Source organism: Hakea prostrata, chromosome 1 (assembly GCF_041222555.1).
Source record: "Hakea prostrata isolate BN-2017 chromosome 1, UWA_Hpros_2, whole genome shotgun sequence".
In the NCBI taxonomy this organism is placed as follows: Eukaryota; Viridiplantae; Streptophyta; class Magnoliopsida; order Proteales; family Proteaceae; genus Hakea; species Hakea prostrata.
The window spans coordinates 3,572,549-3,592,591 of NC_142600.1; the positions used below are offsets into that span (position 1 = coordinate 3,572,549).

The following is a 20,043-nucleotide window of genomic DNA, read 5'->3' on the forward strand; positions in this document are numbered from 1 at the left end:
TCATCCAACACAACCCAAGTTAGTTAATTTATTCCAATGGAAAACCATATTTGTTCCTCCTCTTTCCTTCTCTTCCTCTTCTTCTGATTCCCCATCCTCCTACAACTCCGGTGCCCGGTAGCCACCAGAAGCTGCCAGGACAAGTGTGGTTCCCTCACAGTGAAGTACCCTCTGGGCACCGGTTTCGGCTGTGGCTCCCCACGCTTCTACCCTTACGTTACCTGCTCCTCCTCCTCCTCCTCCTCATCGGCGTCAGGTGACGATGACGAGCTCCAACTTACCACCCACACAGGCACGTACCCAATCACCTCTGTTTCCTACGGCACCTCCACCCTCACCATCGCTCCACCCAACATGTCCACTTGCACCGCCATGCAACCCACACCAAACCTTGGCCTGGACTGGCTCAGCCCATTCCAGCTCGGCCCATCTGTCTTCATCCTTCTCGCTTGTCCACCCCCTACCTCCTCTTCCCTTACCGTCAAGGGCTTACCCATCTGCGACTCCACAAACGCCTATCTCTGCGCCTCCATCTATACCTGCCCTCCCGTGGCTTCTCTGGGTCTCTACCTCTTCGCACCCACCAACACTTGCTGTGTTTATTCTCCAGCCAATCTCGACCCCAAGGGAGATCTTGATCTTAAGGCACTGGGCTGCGCTAGCTACGCCTCTGTTCTGTCCCTTGGTGACCGCCCAACGGATCCCAACAAATGGGATTACGGCGTGGCTCTCAAGTACAACGAAGATTTAGGATCCTTGGACAGCTTTGTTGCTACAAATTGCGAGGCGTGTGAGAAGAGTGGTGGAGTTTGTGGGTATGAGCCACCCAGAAATTACTTCGTGTGTGTGTGCAATAATGGTGTTAATACCAGCACCTACTGCTACGACCAGATGAGCCTTTCCAGTTCTGCTTCTATCGTCACTTGTACAAGTAAGTTTTCTTCTTAAATTTATACATGTTTTAGTATTTCATTTTTCCATTTGATCTACAAGACTGCACAGTAGAGCAAATTAAGCTCTTATTGTTCGTCACTAGATTGGATACTTGCTTTGTTCTTGATGATCATAGTTTGAAATGGAATTAATTAATTTCGCAGGAAGAATTTTGTTGGGGTGGATCGTTGCCTCAAGCTTCCTTGTTATGTAGTGCTGGATTGAACAACAAAGGTGTATGTTACAGTTCACCAACGAAAAAGATAGAAGGAAAGGAGAACCCGGCCATATCTTCTTTCCGGTTTTGGGTATGACTTGAAATGGGTGCTGTTGATAAAGCTTAATTAATTTGTTCCTTCGTATCTAATTGACATGGAAAGAAGTTGTAGAAAAGGGTTCCATGCCCACCTTTAGGTAGTGCTTGATGGAAAGAAGGAAAAGAAAAAGTCAAAAGGTATTGAAGAAAGTTGATTTCTTTAAAAGATTGCTTCACCATGTTGTTCGAAAACTTGGTTGTGAATGAGTTCTTACCATCGTTCATGCATGCATGATGGAGTGGACTTCCTATCAAGCCAAGAGTTCCATAGGTCACTTTCTGCAACTGGCTTTCTTGATTTGTCTGATAGAGACTTCCATTCATAATCTAATTATTCTGAAAGTCCGTTAAGGAAACATTGTTCTGAAAGGGTTCTCAGACATAGGAATACAATGTTAAATGGCATTTAAAAAAGAAAATTTTGATGCGTATATGATTCTTTCAACCTTTAAATCTATGATATGATATGATGGGATAAAGAATATGGTCCTCTAGGGTTTTACACGTTAGAATGCTGGATAAGTAAAAGGGATGCTCACCAATTCCTTGTACGCCCACCTATTTTGCAGAAAGAAGGCTTCTTTCATGTATTTTATTCTGTGTTTTTTTTTTTTTTTTTTTTTTTTTCCTGATAAGATTATATAGAACCCTTCAGCCCAATTAAAATTTTGAATCTGATTCATTGACAGGCTTTTCTTTTTTCAATTATTGCTTAGTTGGGCCTGGCATTTACATGGGTCAAAGATTGGGCCAGCCCTCTTCACTTTTTTTTTTTTTTGCCAAAACAAAAAAACCCTCTTCACTCTTAGGTTTACAAGTTAGACGCAATTAAACTCACACGTTCTGTGAAGTGTGCACATCTATTTTGCAATAAACATACTTCATGCAAGAGGAGGAATAAGCAGTGAACAAACATGAGATATATATAGTTTGACAAATTGTCCACATCCACGGAGAAAGAAGAATTCAAAAACCACAATCTTCAGTTAAAAAAAATTGTAGGTGAACGGATGAGTAGATTGATTTTACTAACATTTGCTGAGATCTTACCGTTAAATTTGTAGAATTAAGTTTGAACGTCGTTAAAGTTTAAGATTTTTCCCACTATTTACGGATAATTTTCATCACCGGTTATCGCTAGTTTTTTTTTTTTAATTAATTAATTAATTAATTAATTATAATTACCGGATAAAGTCAAGTAACCTCCGCCCCTTTGGAAGGAGGTTTTCTAGGGTTCTTTGGCAATGGTGTGTTTCAAGTGTGTTCTTGATTCGGTTTGAACAAATTTAATGGGGTTTTGAAAGCTTGAATTGAAGGTTTTCTGTTGATTTCATACCTTTTGAAAACAACACCTACCCAATGTTAGCAGAAGAGACCATATTCTTTTAGAAGAGAAGAAAACTGAATCCTTCACAACAAATAGTTTGAACCAATAAATTTCAGCGGAAGAGACGAAGAAATATTAGAAGCCACCACAATCGATTTTTAAGGAAGTAGGGAAGAAACTCAATAACCAAAACGACAAATTCATTGATGATTAACCCAATATTCACTGATCGTTTCCAAATAGACGTTAAAGGCTCTGTTTTTTTTTATTTTTATTAATTTTTTTATATAATTTAATGTCATTTAAATGACAACTGGTGATAGAAAGTTAACAAAACTAACTCATAAATAAAAGAGAAAAATTAAAAATATTGTTTGACGATTTAGATTTAGTTTACCAAATCGATGATAGATATTTATAAACGTTCATTTAAGAGATTCACATGTCCGTTCAGCTACCACCTTCCCAAAATTTATTTATAAGATAGTTAAAACAAGGATAAAAAGAGTGAATATTTTAACCATGTTAAATGTATTAAAAGTGGAGATAGTAAAATACTAGTTTCAACTAGCTATGATGTATAGTATAGAATGCTGAACTATTAAAAATAATCATACAAATAAACTCAATGTAATAGAAATGAGAATGCTAAAATGGATGAATGGCAAAACTATGAAAAAAAGAATTGCAATTCCCATAAGTGACAAGTTACAAGAAAGTTATTTGAGGTGGTACAACCATGTTCAATATATGCTTTTAAATGTCTTTATACGAAAAAGTAATATAATTCAAATTGAATAAACTAGGAGAACTAGGGGCAGACCTAAAATAATTTTAAGATAAGTGGTGAGAAATGATATGCATAGATATGACTGATTGGAGGGCAATAATCCATGTAGCCAACCCCATTTAATTAGTTGGGAAAAGATTTATTGTTATTGTTGTATTTTTCCAGATCAAGTGAAACAATAAAAACAACTGTATGACCATCCAAAAAATCTTATGCAATATCTTGTGATATCTATTATACTGAGGAACCCTCACTTCACCTAAAACTCTTAAAACTTATCATAGGCATCAAAACTATTATAGTAATGCTAAATTGCTAATCACCCTCAAACAACACAATAGAGAACCGAGATTTTTCATAGAATCTTTACTTTAATACAAACTTTAACTATGCTACATTTAGTTGCCAATAATAATAACACATTGCAATCAAATCAATGAATCAACATAATTTAAAATACACACAAATATAAACGTAATAATATATTAACAAAGGGAATACATAGTAATTTACTTTAAATAGAAAGACACTAACCTACAAATCATTAAGTAGAAAATAATTTTTTCCATAGTTATTTATGAGTTGTATGGAAAGATGATAAAAAATGGAAAAACTACAAATCATTAGCGAAATAATTCACTCGTTAGGTATTTAGAGTGGTATTGGAGTGAAAGATGGCAAAACTTCCTTACGATTTCACTGTTGAGTTTTTATTGGGTTGATTTTGATTTCCTCTTGAATAAACAAAACCAAATTGAGCATTTGACACCCCCCAAAAGTGGCCGAAATTCAAGTCACTTTCCATCAAAAGCCATGAAATATCTTACCAAGATCACTACCAGAAATGGTATATATAATCATGTTGGATGATGATCATTTCAAAACTTCCTTGTTTGGTCTAGCTTATGCATAGTTTGACTACATTTTTTCAATGGTTATTATTGGGTTCACACCCACTCGGCAGCATTAATATAAAGCTCCCCCTGAGGAAGTAAATCGTGGTGCGCGCAAGCTAGTCCGGATAAACTTCAATTCCAACAAAAAAAAAAAAAAAAAAAAAAAAAATTCAAACTCAAAACTCCTACTTGAAGGTATTGAATTTTTACCAACTAGTCTATCCCTCGTAGTTGCCTAGCAACTTGAATTTTAGCTCAAGTTGATTAGAGATCTCTTCGTCAAATTCTTGTGAGGGTAGAGAATTGTAATTTCCTCATATTTTTTCATCATAAATTTGGAAAAACGTTCACCTCCGCTTCTTTCTGAAGCAGGTAAAAAGTAAAAACTAATTTAAGAAAGAAACCAAAAATATAGAAATGGATCATTTGACGGTCCAGATTCGTCAGCGAATCAAACAAATCTATTACTGTTTTTCTTATCCCATGGATCGATAAAGCTTCGGAAAACGTTTCTAATCCATTTATATCCGTCGATCTAATGATCGTCATTCACAAAATCCTGATCTAGTGGTTCTCGTCTTGGAACCGTGTATCTCTAAAGCAGTTACTTCTAACTGCCGAGTATTTTCGGGAGAAGTCAGAGACTCAGAAGACTCGTAACGGTGAACAGAACAGTCCTAAAAGAAAGTGTGAAGGCAGGGTAGTAGCAGCATCAGAGAAGAGTTCTGAGACCAGAAAGGGTTTGGACTTTGGAAGTGGAGAAGAAAGATTAGATGGAGAACGACAGGGAAAGATCTCTTTACATGGCGAGGCTTGCAGAGCAAGCGGAGAGATATGACGGTGATTACTCTTTCTCTCTTTTCTTTTCTTTGCCGTATCAAATTTCGAATAAAATCTTCTGTTTGAATTTCCTACTCTACTCCGTATGCTGGTTCTGAATGTTGGATTACAATGCATGGATTTTAGTCTTGTCTTCCTTGATTTGTTTTTTTTGCCATTCATATTGCTTTTCAGTTTGCTCTGTGTCATCCTCACACTAAGCCCTTCAGCAATCCGTGGCTTGATCAGACTATATCAAACGATTACTTTTGTTCTACTCTGTGGGATAGCAGTAAACACTAAGTTCTTCTGATTTTCTCTGTACCGTATTTAATGTTAGTATTCATTTTCCTTTGCTTTTATTTTATTTTATTTTGTGTGCTTTTAGCTCTCTCTTTCGAATTTTCTGGCTGTTCGTGGGAGCATTCTTATGCTGCCTTTCTTCCGATAGGCGTTTGATTTGGTTTGATTTGATTTGATTTGATTTGATTTGATTTGATTTGATTCTATGTACATTGTGCTGCATGGAATTATGAGTTTCTCGTGTTCTGTACTCGTTATTCAGTTTAATTTTTGTTGTTTTAATTTTGCAACATAGGAACACATCAATTATTCACAGTTAATATGCTTGAACTATACTTTAGAACAAATCTGAGGTCTGTGATATATTAACTGACATTCTAATTGTAGACATAACACCATTTCCCCTGTCAATTTCTTTGGAGTTTAGCCAGTCAGTCAATATGTGAGTTGTTTCTGGCCCCAACTCAAATCCTCTAATTCTGACATGGAAGATTTTGGGGTGAATCAAACAAATACGGGCACTGTCTGACTCAGTAAGAGATGTAAAATTTTCTTTTGCGCTACAAAAGAATAATGAAAAGGGATCTGGCTGCCTTCTTGCCATGAGGCTAGTCATTTGGTTATTTTGCCAGGTAAATCCCCTATATAGGCCACATGTCAAATTTGGTGCTCAGCCCAATTGTTTGGAATGGCAATGTCAAATTGATTTTATAAATTCGCACTTGATTAGATGAGATGTGGATTACATGATGACAAATCTTAGAAGGCACCAGATACTCACATGTGTTCGAGAGTTCCTTGCAGCAATAATGCCTTCAGTCTGCCAGCTGGCCTGATCTCTGCCTCCCTAAACATCATAGAATTTCTTTCATGGAGTGTGTTGGTTTTCATCCTGATTAAGTTTGCTGAGTTCAGTGATTCTTACGTTCTTCAGAGGTAGACCTTAATTGTTTGCCTTAGACTGCATTCTGCATGCTTTATTTGTTGTTCCTTGTCTTTCATATTCTTCTTTGATTTATATGTCTTCTCAACCCCCCCCCCTTCCAACTGGATCCATGAGATTCACCTCTCTTGACTTTAGAAAAAGGGTGTACCTGGTGCTGAAGGCTTCTGCACAAGCAGAATCTTGGGGGTTTTTGGGGGGGGGGGCAATTTCCTTACTACTCTTCCTGTGAACTGTGCAATATTATGGAAATTAGCTGTACCTTTTAAGGGGATTATAGATGAAGATTATTCGTGGAAGATGATTTTCTTCTTCTTTCTGGATAAATATCATCAAAGATGGTGTTTTACTTCTGTTTGCTTTTCTTATGTAGAGATGGTTGAGACAATGAAGAAGATTGCTAGATTGGATGTAGAACTGACAGTAGAGGAGCGGAATCTGGTGTCAGTTGGGTATAAGAATGTGATTGGAGCGAGAAGGGCTTCATGGAGGATATTATCTTCCATTGAGCAAAAAGAGGAAGCAAAAGGAAATGAGATAAGAGTTAAGAGGATAAGGGATTACAGGCAGAAGGTTGAGGATGAACTTGCGGATATTTGCAGTGACATCTTGTCTGTTATTGACAAACATCTCCTCCCATCCTCATCAACTGGAGAATCAACAGTTTTCTACTATAAGATGTGAGAAGCCTTATTTTTTATTGTCTCTTTTCTTAGATTTAATGAATATGATATTGGACATGATAAAGATTATTTGTGTTTTGATGCATATCAAGTTACTTGAAATGAAGACTGCCAGCTTTTTGAGTAAGAGAAGTCGTTGGTTTGCATGTTTTGTCATTGTCACACATGGAGGAGAATTAGGAAATCACTTTTCATGTGTCCTGCCACTGAATGTATGAGGAATAATTTAACTTTAACTGAAGACATTCTAATGCAAACAAGTTTTCAAGTTTTCAAATCAGAAACTTGCTTAATGCATGGATAGAAACAAAACCAGAATTTGGAAAACTTTAATAACAGAATTCAGGTATCTCTAAGCAGATCAGAACTTCAGTTGGACAGTTTATTCTACTAACAAAATCAGCCTACAGAATTTGGGGCAAGTGTAACAATAGGAAAGAGAAGTAACTCTGCTGCCACTAGGAGACAAGAACTAGCCAGTAACGATTGACTGAAAACATAGAACTAATCACAGAAACCCAGTTAGCACTGTAATAGACTTTCAAATTCAGTTTAGAGCCAAAGCAAAACAGTAATTTCTAATCTTCTCTGCAACAGAACAGGCTTGAATTGTGAAAAAAAAAATGTTGCAGGATATAGGAAGTGGAAATTTGATAAATAATGATATGAAGATTAGGAGGAAGATAAATAGGATAGGAATCCAAGGTGCAAAACTGAATTCACAGTAGCACAAATTTCTGAAAACTGAAAGTTATATCTCATAGATTTGTCTGAGGCCATTGGCCTCTACATCTATATATAAATTTCAAAATTTGACTCTTGAAAAATCCTAACTGATTTGGAATGTAAACTGCTTCTCGAACAATTGCTTGACAACCCTACTCAAACTAGGACTGTAAAAGCAGAAGCCTGATTTAGAATATAATATGGATTTAAGTTCCTAATGATTTGTGGACTTGACTTAGCAAACTTCCTAAGTAAAAAGACTCTAGACTAATTTCTAATCTTATAATCCTAGCTTCTATCCATATTATTGGCCTATTAATTTGGTCCATTACAACAAAAACTCTTTGAACCAAAGGCCGAATATGTATATTACCCAGGTCAAGGCTTACACTAAAATTATGTTTATTCTTGAAATTTTCTTTTATCACATAATACTGGTGTGAATTGTGACCATTATTCAAAAAGCAGTTGACTAACCTCATAATCCTACCCCTTCATTTTCCTTTTAATTTTCATATTTCTTGGTTTTCTTGAATTTTTAAAATCATATTTTGTTATATTTTATTTCTTTTTCCCGTTTAGCCCATCCCTCTCTCTCTATAACACTAAAGTAGATTTATCATTGTGATCCTTTTTTCTTATCAGGAAGGGAGACTACTATCGATATTTGGCTGAATTTAAATCAGGAAGTAGTCGCAAAGAGGCTGCCAACCAGTCGCTCAAGGCCTATGAGGTCTTTTTCAGATCTTCTTTCATGTGCTGACACTAGTTCTACCCAACCCCACCCCCCAACATGGTTTATTTATCTATTTATTTATAAATCTTTTACTAACTTTGACCATTTATATAATTTATAATTCAGGTTGTAACGAATTTATTTATAATGATGCAGGCTGCTACTAGTACTGCTATGACAGATCTACCACCAACTCATCCTATCCGACTTGGCCTGGCCCTCAACTTTTCAGTATATTATTATGAGATATTAAATTCCCCCGAAAGGTTTGTGTGAATCTTTTGCTCTCAGATTTCCTTTGAGTTTTCTGTTGCTGTTTGAAAATGTAGGTTTTTGATTTCTTTATTTGTTTCTTAGTTCTCATCTTTGTTCTAAGTCACTAATACTGTTTTCCTGAAGCTGCCTCTGATTATTTATGATTATAATGGTTCATTTAATGTGGAGGAATGTATGTCTATGAATTTCATTGTTGATGCCAATTCGGTGGTACACAGGGCATGCCATCTGGGTAAACAAGCATTTGATGAAGCACTTGCAGAACTTGATACCCTTAATGAAGAATCCTACAAGGACAGCACTCTTATAATGCAGCTTCTTAGGGATAATCTCACGTTGTGGACTTCAGATTTGCCAAATGATGGCGGTAAATGATCATAAATCCTTTTATTCCCCTTGGAATGGTTCCTTTATTTTCTCCTTTTCATCTGTTATTTCTTTTGTAATTTCTATGTCTTTCTACACTAAGAACTGATTTTGATTTCCTTTTTAGTGATTTCTTGACCTGTTCAGCTGTTCTAGACTACTAGTGTCTTGGTAAAGATAAGAGTAGAGTAGTCAGTGTGGGGAAGGAAGTGTTAACATAAGCCATTTTCAGTATGCTGGATTTTGGGTAGCCTTTGAAGTGAATTTAAACCTCAAGAAAGAAATTGGCGGGCCTATTCTCTCATTAGAGTAACTAGTTAGAGGAATCAAAATAAAAAACATCTTTGATTGCTTTTCATGTAAATTTGAGATATCTGCCCATTATTTACTTTGATGTTATCTATTCTATTTGGAGTAAGGAGATGACTGGTTTAGTAGTAGTGTTGCACTGTGAGTGGAAATTGCAAAAATAACTAGAGAGCTGTTAAGCATGCTACTTGGAAAACTTACTTTGTCATTGGCTTATGCTCATTTTACGGGTTAGCTAAACAATGGTGCCAAAGCTGTGGCTTCTGATATGCATGGTTATTCGGTTACACCTGCACAATATCTGCTAAGTTATTTCCAGTCAAGAAAGTGCTTGAGTATCTCATTTCTTGTTAAGTTGATAGGACTTAGCGTAGCTTAGGCCTTGTATCTAGTATGGCCTCAAAGAGAGCTGATTGGAAGGCAAGAATCCATGTGGCTGACCCCATTTAGTTGGGGCAAGGCCTTTTTTCGTTTTTTGTTGTTGTTATTGTTGCTTCCTTAAACTGGCTGGAAGATAAATTTTGCCTTGTTGTTTGTTCAATTATTCCAAGCCATATACCTCTCTGTGTCTTGGTTTGTTTTTTCTTGGAATCGGCATCTTTTTGGTTATTGACAGAGCTTGACCGAGATGCAAATTGTCGTTGGCTAGAGATTTTCATCTCCTGAGTGATGTCTATGAAGCTTTACAGTTCCTCAGGCAGGCTAATGATGTGCTTTTAGTGCTGGAGGCTAGTGAGAATAAGGTTGGAGCTTTAGATCAGCATTTGTGGTGGATCTTTCTAGCGAAACCCATCTTTCATGTCTTTTCACTTTTAAATTCTGTTGAAATTTATTTCCAGGCGATGCATCCATTTTTTTGTCATTGGAAAGTTTAGGTTCACTCTGGTTCGCATGAAGAGTGGGTTTGCACTTCAAGTTTCCATTGTTCACTAGTATGTCATAGTAGGCCATTTGTCAAGATTTGTGGATCATAGCAAGGAGTGGTAGGGGCAAGCTGTACATTTTTCCAAGCATTCTCCATCTTTCAATCACAGCCTCAATGATGCAGGGGTAATTTACCATTTGCTTATGTCGTCAGAGACCCACATAGTTGGCAACCATTGTGGTGGCCAAGGATTTTTTTTTTATCATAAAACAAAATGCATTTCTTAAAGATAGTTTGAAGAGTTACAATTCGCATCTGGTAAGAACCGTGGCCAATGTCGGTAGAGTTAGTTACCAGGCTATTACTATTTATAGCAGTAGTGAAGGTTTGTAGGAGGGTGGGGGATTTAAATTTAAAAAACAAATCTCAGGTTGCCTCAAGTAGAATTTTCACCAAGAGTGGTGTATAAATAAGAGGCCAAGCGGACTGATCTGGATTGGATAGTAAGTTAACTACTGCTGGCTGATTGCACCATATTTCCTTGATGCTAATCTGTAGTTTTTTTTTTTTTTTTTTTTCTGCTTGTAATCCATAACAAATTGCCATGAGTGTAGCCTCTAATTCATTGCCTTCAGTTGTTCTTCCATTGCCTAAGCTTATGATGTCAACTTCCCTAGCGACCCCCACACTCCAGCCAGCTTTTTTAAGAGATTGGTGATATACCCAGTGGTGGCCAAGGAATTGCTTATCAAAATTAGGGTATGAGCAAAATGATTTCAGTAATGCATTGGGCTAAGAGGTAGACCAAATCAGGATTGGCAGAGCGTGATCTAGCTCGTCGAGAGTGTGCGTTTGCATTGAGAGCAGTTGCAAGACTAAATTGGAAGTGAACTTTGCACACCTCTTAATGGATGTTGATAACAAGATGATAACTCAGAGACTCGATTGGGAGTAAAACTTCCTCACTTCTTGACAGATTTTGATAACAAGAGGATATTTCCAATTTCCTCCTACCTATGCATTGAACTAGATTGAACAGGGTAGGAAATGCTGATGTGGCACTTCAAAATTTCACACCAATTTTGTTTGGTTAAATTAGGGAGTCAAATTTACAAAACCTTAGAGAACATTATTAATTGCTTTGTTTTCTGATGTCTCACTTCATTGGTTACTTTGTCTATTGATGTGGCACTTTGAACTGCCACCCCAAACCCCGATTATTGGGTCCCATCTTCTCAACGATCCCATCCAACTTCCCCACTAAAAAAGTGGTAACAAATTTTGGTAACAATGTCTCCCGGACCCACCTGGTCTCTTTCTTTCAGTGATTTGTTTTATGTGAATACCCTGTTCTTCATTTCTCTGATGTTGTTACTTGGTAATTTAAAAGTGTGAAGCTCTCTGGCTAATAGCTTAGCAGTTGACTAATGATGTTTCTTTGGGACTGTCAGGTGACCAATCCAAGATTGATGAACCTGAGAAAGAGGTAAGCATTTACTCACTGCTCAACGTTAATTGATGTTATTTTTTTTATCTAGTTTACCTCACGTTTATGTTGATTCTACAATAATATGTGGAGAGGTTGAATGCCTAGATAACTGTTTCTAGTTGGTTTCGTTCTAAAATGGTGGCTACTCCCTATGCTTTAGGAAATGGAAGAGTGTTGGTTGTGTTACTTTATGAATAAGATATGTAAAATGGTGGCATGCATGCAATTGCAGATGATGCCTGCACCATTTGATTGCCTTAGATAAAACATCGTCTTGTCAACTCTCTTTCCTCCTTGGAACTCACCCTTATGGCTTCCATAGGTTCTCAGAGGATTCTGTGCAGACCTGGTGCACATTCCCAATGGGCTAGTAGGGCAATTCTCCACCCAACCAGGAAGGAAAACCTAAAAAGCGAGTAAAATGCATCGTAATTTGATGTTTACCATTTGATCTAACTGTTAAAATAACTTTTTTGAATTTTCTACCAAAATAATTTGTTGAAGACTGCTTTAGAGAAAATCAATTGATTGATCAAACAGTACCCCTATAATTCTTCGTGGCACTGTTAAATGGTGGTTATCACAACACTTTTTGTGATGCGTTTATTTCACCCGAATCCATAACTTTCTTTCATGTCCTTGCAGCATGGTATTCATCGGTGCCTGTTTATTTATATTCTTTGGATCCATAATGCTTTCTCTTGATATATATTTCACTAGAATCCAACTTTCTTTCTTGTCCTTGTAGCATGTTATTCATCTGTGCCTGATTTATTTCTTCTTTGGATGGATATGCTTTCTCTTGATACCACAAATCAAAACCCTTTTTGCAGAAATAGTTGGGTCACAAGATGAGTGTTTGTCCTGGGACTCTGTCAGGCTAGGTGAACGGGGCTGTGTGCATTGACAACCCATTAGTTCCAAACTTCCAGCACCAACTTGTTGACTCCTGGCTTTTATTGTGTAATAGTTTGCTAGAAAATTGTTCGTCTTTGTTTTTCCTCTATTTATTATTTGTAGGCCCAGTGATTGTGTTGTCATGTGCAGATTTTTTTTTCGACTTCCCCCAACTAAAAATAGTTTTTCTTATTGGATCACCATTACTTGTTCCTTTTTCGTTTTCCCTTTCCTGATGGTGGTGATTTTATCAATGGAAACTGGAATTTTCTTTGTAGGCTTTTTTTTTTTGGGTCCAACTCTGCTAGCTTCCTTGTAAGGAGCAAGCGCTTGCAGGACAAATCACACTAGCGAGTGTAGCAGGCTTGGTGAAGTGATGAAGCCATAGAGCCAGCAGAAAAAGATGAGCTGCTGTGCACCACTACAACTTAACACATGTATTATATTGTACCGATTAAAAGGTTAAGATTGAAACACCAATTTTAAATAAAAATACCCCTGTTAAACGACCCGTTTAATTTATGTCCACCCTTCTCTGAGAACCCGAATAATCAGACACATCTAGCGTTTCTTCTTCTTCTCCTATGCCGTCTTAGCGTCCAACCCAGCAATGCTGTATCTTGATTAATTATCCCATGTACAGCAAAAGTGTTCTACAATTATCCTCAGTCCATGAACTTAATAACCAGCAATCTAGACAAAGAAAGACGAGCACAATAAAAATAAAAAATAAAAATTGATAGAGTAGTAGTGGACTGAAGAACGAATCCAAGGGAATTGAAAATGAACCGAAGCATAAATCCCTTTTTCTTTTTGGTAATAAAATGAAGCAGAAATCTAATCGCAGACAACTGAACAAAAGCCCTTAAAATGGAATAGATCATTTTGTGTAGCTAACCCAAGCATCTGAACCATCGACAGAAGCACAAGCACTAAAAACCACAGCGGTGGCTATAACCAATTTCACATACCTTTTGAGGAAATCAACCCAATCTATATCCATCGTTACTTCTTCCAAAATAATGAGATTCCTAAAAGCATCAAAGTCCCAAAAGATAGTAGTGGAAAAAAAGATTGATTGATGGCGTCGAGGATGAGGGGATAAGAACGTAAAAGAATCATAGGCTTTGATTTTGGATGATGAAAGGAGTGGGAAGAATGGGTGATGAAACAGTAAAGTTGTTTTCTCTTCTTCTCTTCCTTTGATTCTCTTCCCATCTTGATCAGTGTTTTAGTCGAATTGTACTAGATGATGTTGGATATTGAGTTGCAGAGGAGGAAGAGAGAAATTAGGAGGGAGAAAGTCTACCTCATACTTTCATCTGTACCCTTAGATTGGTCTATGTTATTTTTAGTTCAGAAAATTTGAGACTTTGCATCTGCCTCCTTGTGCTATAATTTGTAATATAACTAAGAATACATTCATTCAAACACACGGATTGGTTAACTACTGAAAAAGAAAAAAAAAAAAAAGTGTGGATTATCTCTCCTGACGGAGAGCACAGAGTGCTCTTCCGACAACTTTACAACGACAAACTATATGGGACCCACAAAAAAAATTTTAAAAAATAATTCTATCACCCTAATTTTGTGGGCTCCCTGTAATTTGTGGTCATGAGGTGACAGGAGCACTTTTGTGCTTCCTGTTGAGGGAGATGATTCGGACTTCCAACGACCTTTAATTTCCATCTTTATTATTTATAGACCCAGTGTTTTTGTTGTCATGTGCAGATGTTTTTTATTTTTTTGAATTCCCCCCGACTAAAAAAGGTTTTTCTTGTTTTTTTTTTTTTTTGGCAGAAGGTTTTTCTTGTTGGATCACCATTATATGCAGATGTTCTTTCTGCTTTTTCTTGGCAACGGAAATTGGTACTTTCTTCATAGGTATTCTTTTTTTCCCCTGTTGAAAACCTTAAAAGAGGTCTCCCATGAGTTTTTTTTTTCCTTCTTCTTTGTGTTAATGAGACTACTAACAACTTACGAATGCAATGTATTGTTTAATGAATTTATAATTTGAAATATTGAATATATTCATCATTTTTTCTAACCAAATAACTGTCTTAACAAAAAAAAAAATAAAAAATACATGACTACCTATTTCACATAGTTTTGGGGTGTTTACTTTTTAGAGATACAGATACAGGTCAGTGGGATGGATGGATGGATCAGGTCTAACTTTGCTAGCTTCCTTGAAGAAGCAAAAGCTTGCGGGATGCATCACACCAGCGAGTGTAGCAGGCTTGGAGGTTGGGCCAGTCGGAGGAAGAACAAGAAGTGAAGTGATGAACCCATAGAGCCAACACTTTCTCCTGTTCTTCAGCTTGCTTCAACATCTCAATCATCTCCTCCAGTACTCTCTCCAGCTCCCCTCTTTCTCTGCTGCTTAACACGGGTGCATCAACTCCATTGCTTGCATGACACAGCAATGGCAGCCACGTCATTAGCAACTTCATCTTGATGTCCCTTTGTTGGTCTGCTTTGCTTTCATCTTCAGTTTCCTCTCCTATTCTTTTGACTTGCTTGAACAAGAACGCTGCCATGGAGAGGACGTAAATATGTTCAACATAAAACACAGGCGAGGCACAATTTTTTTTTTGGTAATTAAACTTCTATTGAGAAAGACGGGAACAACACACTGGGTTTTACTCCTTCGAGTTAAGGAACCAAGGATTGGAAAGTGGCCAAAACAAAGAATAACCAAGGGTTAAATCTATTCGATCCGGACGGTAAAGGGTGATCACGTGGCAGATCAATGGAGCACCAAACATGACAGGAACTTTATCATGTCAGAAATGACCATTCATTTTTCTCTAGCCGAAGGATACATTTTTATCAATCACATCCAAAAACTAAAAATAATAGAAAAATGGATGGTCCATTAGATATAATTTCTTTCATGGCTTTACTTTGAAATGGACACCTCCTCCACTGGAAAGCATTATTTGTACAAAAGGTGTTTTTCATCGTGGGTCCCACTGATCTTTGTAGTCAGGAAGCGTTGAGAGGGGTTGCTGATCCAGACTCAAAATGAATGTGATGGAACACTAGATGGAGGAGACGACTCGAACTCGAATCCGGATCATCACCCCCGACGGGTTTTCCACCACAAAAGAGGTGGGCCCCACCACTGAAAATGTAAAAAGAAGAGAAAAAACCCTCCCATCACCACCCTGGCCCCCCCCCTGTTTTTTGTGGTGGTAACCTGTCGGAGGAGCGCATCCGGACTCCTCGAACTCACCCTATCTCAGGTGCGGACTGTCACGTCACACCTTTGTGAGTTAGGATCATCTACTCAAGTAAGGTTGAAATCTGGATCATCTCTCTTGTTAGGGAAAAGTACATATTGTTCGCACGTGCTTTTCCACCATATAAAAAAAGGGAAAGTTTATGTGAGACTTATGTAGGTCCCACTTGTAAGTAGGTCCCCTAGCCCCCCCCCCCAAAAAAAAAAAAATCCCCCACCAGGGTCAACTATTTGTAACGATTCAAACTCGGAAAAAAACGATGATGAACAAAACTACAAATTACCTGAGATTTTGACAAGCGACCCCTGGAGGCGCGGCTCCGCCGTTAGAGCCAGCGTTGCCAAGTTCGTCGCCGTTCCCCACCTCCATTCCACCTCGTCCACAAATCCACAATCCACCATCTTCCTAGCCAACCAAAGCAGTTCCGCCGCCCACTTCTCAGCCGAAGCACCGCCGTCACCACCGTCAGTAAAGAACACGCTCCTTGCACCATCCCGAAATGACTTGATAGCTCCCATGACCTTGCTACTCCGGCGACCAACTTGCCTGGACCCGACGACCTCGACGATAGGGTGGTGCTCTTGACGCTTCGACATGGCAGCTTCAAGCTGACGAAGAGTCTTGGAGAACACACCAAAGAGGGCTACACGGTTGACTTCTTTCAGAGTCTCGCAATCTTCACGGAGGTTCTCATCGATGAGCTTCTCCGCCAGACCCTTGACGACTTCGTACTTCCGAGAGCTGACGGGGATTTCGTTCATCAGCGACAGAAGCTGCGAGAGAGCTCTAGCAAGACTGGAATCTCCAACCCCCTTATTGGAAGAGAAAACTCGAGGTGTGGTTGATGTCGCGAGAGCAGCAGAGGAGGATTTGAGAGGGGAATACTGGAACGACGATACAGTGGTGAGAAGGGAAGGGAAGAATCCAGGGAGAAAACGAAGGAAGAACAAAAAGGTGTAGAGAAGGAGATCCCTGATGATTTGAAGGATTCTGGATCTTTCCGATAAGTTGTGAAGCGATTGGTCTGCAAAAACAAACGCAGAGGTTACTAGCTTACGTAATAGCAACGGTGCCATGGTTGTGATCCAGCTTTCCTTCTCCATCATCCTTGGCTGATCGAAATCTCTGTATACGTCTCTGATGGCAGAAAATCAGAAGGTTACCAAATCTTTTGTTTTCTAGGTTATCACGAGATGGAGATTTACCCTTTTCTGGAGAGAAGGAAGAGTCCCAGAAGCTCAATTTTGAATGTTTCGTTCTTTTTAGCTTCCAAGCAAAGATTATCAAAATTGAAACTCAACAGGAACTCCTTAAAGGGTTCAACCTTATTTTGAATGATTTCACAGCTATATTGGTATTTTTTGAGGGGTATATGCTAAACCCAAGAAGCGGATTCTATTGCACTTACAGGCTACAGCGTTCTTATTTGATGCCAATTCCTGCGAACACATGTGTGTTGACAAAGTTTGAGTTTAATCTGGGCAATCGTATGTTAGCAGCGAAAGCACGGAAGCCAGAACCACAGATTTCTGTTTGGAGGTGTACAGCAGTACAAGGCTTCATGGCTGACAAAGTCATACTAAGTAATCACAAATCCATCAGTATTTGAACTATTTTCATATCAGACTTATTCGTCGCCTTCCTACTGATTGGACTTTTTATCTGACTTTGCTTTTGATGCTTCCATTAACTTCAGTTTACATTCTAGATTTGCACAAAGTCCTATCTTATGCCTGTGCAACATGGGGCAATACATTTTTCAGGGAAAAAAAAAGTAAAGTGACTGGTAGTTGCACCTCTGTCCTCCCATGGCTTCTTACAATGCATATAGACATACTGAAGCAGATTGGCAAGACAAACTTATCTTTACTTTTCCCTGAAACATTTCCAGCTTTGAACAGCTTCCAGTTCTGAGAAGTTCAAAATCACCATCTCTTCTTGGATCCAGCATCCTCTGTACCAAAGGAAGACTTCAGTCCTCCTTATTTCCACTGAGTTGAGGAGGAGAAAGAGAATCAATTAGAAGGAAGGATTTCAAGAGGTTGTACAACTCCTTGGGCTTCTCTATATTCAAAGCATGGCCAGCATTGTTTATCACTACCATTTCAGCATTTTCTCCGAGGTGACTACACAAACCATAACTCAATTAGATCCTTAATTTCAACTTTAAATTGAAAACCCATGATAGATTTTAGTAGTAACTGAAATACGATAAACATCAATTACAAGTAGATGATAAAACTTACAACCTTTTGAGCCTGTGCCCCAATTCCAATGGGAATATTTGATCTTTCTCTCCCCATGCTATTAGAGTTTGCTGAACCCATTAATAATTAAACCATTTAAGCAGAAGCTAAGAGATGGCAATAAGAGTGCAAGAGAGAGAAAGATCACATGAAGTAACCAAAGTAAAGAGGACCTGAGTGATCTTTGGAAGATTAGAAATTCTTCTATCTTTAATTAGGGCTTGGATCAACTGCCTCTTCTCTTGAACATATTCTGCACACATAACCTGCAAGTGCAAGCCATGAAATTACAAGGTAAATAATACCTAATCGAGATCGATCTTTCGAATTTCGATTATAGATTGGAGAAGGTCATTTTTAGGGTACCCACATCGATGAAATCACGAAGGAACCAAGTAGGCATGGTCTTAGCAGGCTTGGCGAAGGAGAACCTCACAAGCTGTCTCAGCTTCTCAGGTGTCTGAGGCAACAAAATGCTTGCAGCTTCATCTACGCTGGAAACCACAAACAGGCCTTCCTTCAGGTCCTTCTCCTCTAAGCACACTCCGGCACAGCATAACACCAACCTCTCCACCACATCAGGAAATTGAGCCGCCATGCTGTAGGCAACAAACCCACCATAGCTGATCCCAGCAAGGTTGAACTTGCGCAACCCATGAGCCTCCATCACCTTCATCAGGCATTGAGCCTGAAACGATTCGGTGCGTTCAGGGCGAGTACTGAACGAGTCGCCGAAGAAGATCAAGTCTGGAATGTAGATATTGAACTCGGAATTGAAGCGTCGGAGGAGATCCTTCCACTGCCACATTGCATTGGATCCAAAGCCATGGATCAGAAGCAGAGTGGGTTTGTCCTCTTTGTGGGTTTTGGGTACCCAACATTGCACGATGGTGCCGTCGCCCAGGTCTGTCATTGCGGATCTCATGCCAGCCTTCATGAAAGCGTAGCGGTAAAACCAATTCGTCAAAGCTGTGAAACTGAAATTCTTGGTCATGAGTGACAGTTTAAGAGAGAACAGAGATTTAATCAGACAATTAATGCAACGAAGAATCCATAATAGCATTTCTGTTCTTCCCATTTCAATGATCAACAGTTCAGTACGGCACCCTATGTTTGAAGATTCTGAGAATTCACCATGGAATCCGAGTATTCCGATGATCTGATAAGAGAAAGAAAATTGTAATAAGGTACAGATGGTCAAATACAAAAACAGAAGCAACCGACAGAGTTGGAAGAGCTAACTAAACACACCTGGAACTTCTCGTTTGTTGTGTGGGAATCTTCCAGAGAATCGGAATCGACGGATAATTATAACTAAAATGTAAAGACGAGAAAGATTAACCACAGTCCACAGGTCTTCAAGAAAAAGCTAGCGATCGAACTTTTAGTTTCAATTGGTGAAAATTCTAGCTTATTAATTTGTAAACTTTTTTCAGTTTTCATGTGGGGGAGGATGAAGCAAATTAGTTGGAAAGGTCCCAGGAAAGGGTGCATCATGGAACAGGCCAACTTAAACCAATTGGACATTCGGCATTAAAGAAAGGAAAAAAAAAAAAAAAAAAAAAACAAATGTGGTTTTGCTAATGCAGATTAGTCCACTAGTAAGATTTACACAGGTGGTAGGTTCAACCTTCAGAACATAATACATGTAATATCTCTATTCGCTATGTGTAAAAACTCTAATTTAAAATAAAAAAATTATTCTGAGGTTTATAAGCATAAAAAATTCAAAACAACGACAGAAAAAAGAAAAAAAAAATTTAAACGAGAGATGAATCCATCCAATTGACATAAACACACATAGTTTTTTAGGAATTTCCCCAAAATCCTCAATCTAATCTGGGTTTTGTATGCTCATAAAAAATACTCAAGCCTAAG

General features: G+C 38.3%; 4 protein-coding genes across 5 annotated transcripts; 2 read left to right on the plus strand and 2 right to left on the minus strand.

The window, feature by feature from the left end:
* The first annotated feature begins 98 nt into the window (after window positions 1-98).
* LOC149026729 (uncharacterized) lies at window positions 99-1,649 on the plus strand. The gene is made up of 2 exons (XM_089155689.1): window positions 99-931; window positions 1,098-1,649. Exons 1-2 carry the CDS (start codon window positions 355-357, stop codon window positions 1,145-1,147), a joined length of 627 nt encoding a protein of 208 aa, XP_089011815.1. The 5' UTR covers window positions 99-354; the 3' UTR covers window positions 1,148-1,649.
* Window positions 1,650-4,906: 3,257 nt separating this feature from the next.
* Window positions 4,907-14,621, plus strand: LOC149026730 (14-3-3 protein 7-like). 2 transcript variants are annotated; one of them, XM_089155807.1, is made up of 7 exons: window positions 4,907-5,102; window positions 6,701-7,007; window positions 8,382-8,469; window positions 8,629-8,738; window positions 8,967-9,115; window positions 11,740-11,774; window positions 14,475-14,621. In XM_089155807.1, the coding sequence occupies exons 1-7, from the start codon at window positions 5,036-5,038 to the stop codon at window positions 14,556-14,558; spliced, it is 840 nt and encodes a 279-aa protein (XP_089011933.1). In that variant the 5' UTR covers window positions 4,907-5,035; the 3' UTR covers window positions 14,559-14,621. The 2 variants fall into 2 exon arrangements, with proteins under 2 accessions (XP_089011933.1, XP_089011942.1); XM_089155816.1 differs by lacking the exon at window positions 14,475-14,621 and adding an exon at window positions 12,611-12,932.
* Window positions 14,622-14,681: 60 nt separating this feature from the next.
* Window positions 14,682-17,025, minus strand: LOC149026731 (uncharacterized). Its single transcript, XM_089155787.1, has 2 exons — window positions 16,203-17,025; window positions 14,682-15,207 (listed from the first exon to the last, which is right to left on the minus strand). The coding sequence occupies exons 1-2, from the start codon at window positions 17,023-17,025 to the stop codon at window positions 14,855-14,857; spliced, it is 1,176 nt and encodes a 391-aa protein (XP_089011913.1). The 3' UTR covers window positions 14,682-14,854.
* Window positions 17,026-17,885: 860 nt separating this feature from the next.
* Window positions 17,886-19,622, minus strand: LOC149026732 (uncharacterized). The gene is made up of 5 exons (XM_089155799.1): window positions 19,417-19,622; window positions 18,536-19,324; window positions 18,339-18,431; window positions 18,169-18,236; window positions 17,886-18,045 (listed from the first exon to the last, which is right to left on the minus strand). Exons 2-5 carry the CDS (start codon window positions 19,241-19,243, stop codon window positions 17,892-17,894), a joined length of 1,023 nt encoding a protein of 340 aa, XP_089011925.1. The 5' UTR covers window positions 19,244-19,324; window positions 19,417-19,622; the 3' UTR covers window positions 17,886-17,891.
* Window positions 19,623-20,043: the final 421 nt, after the last annotated feature.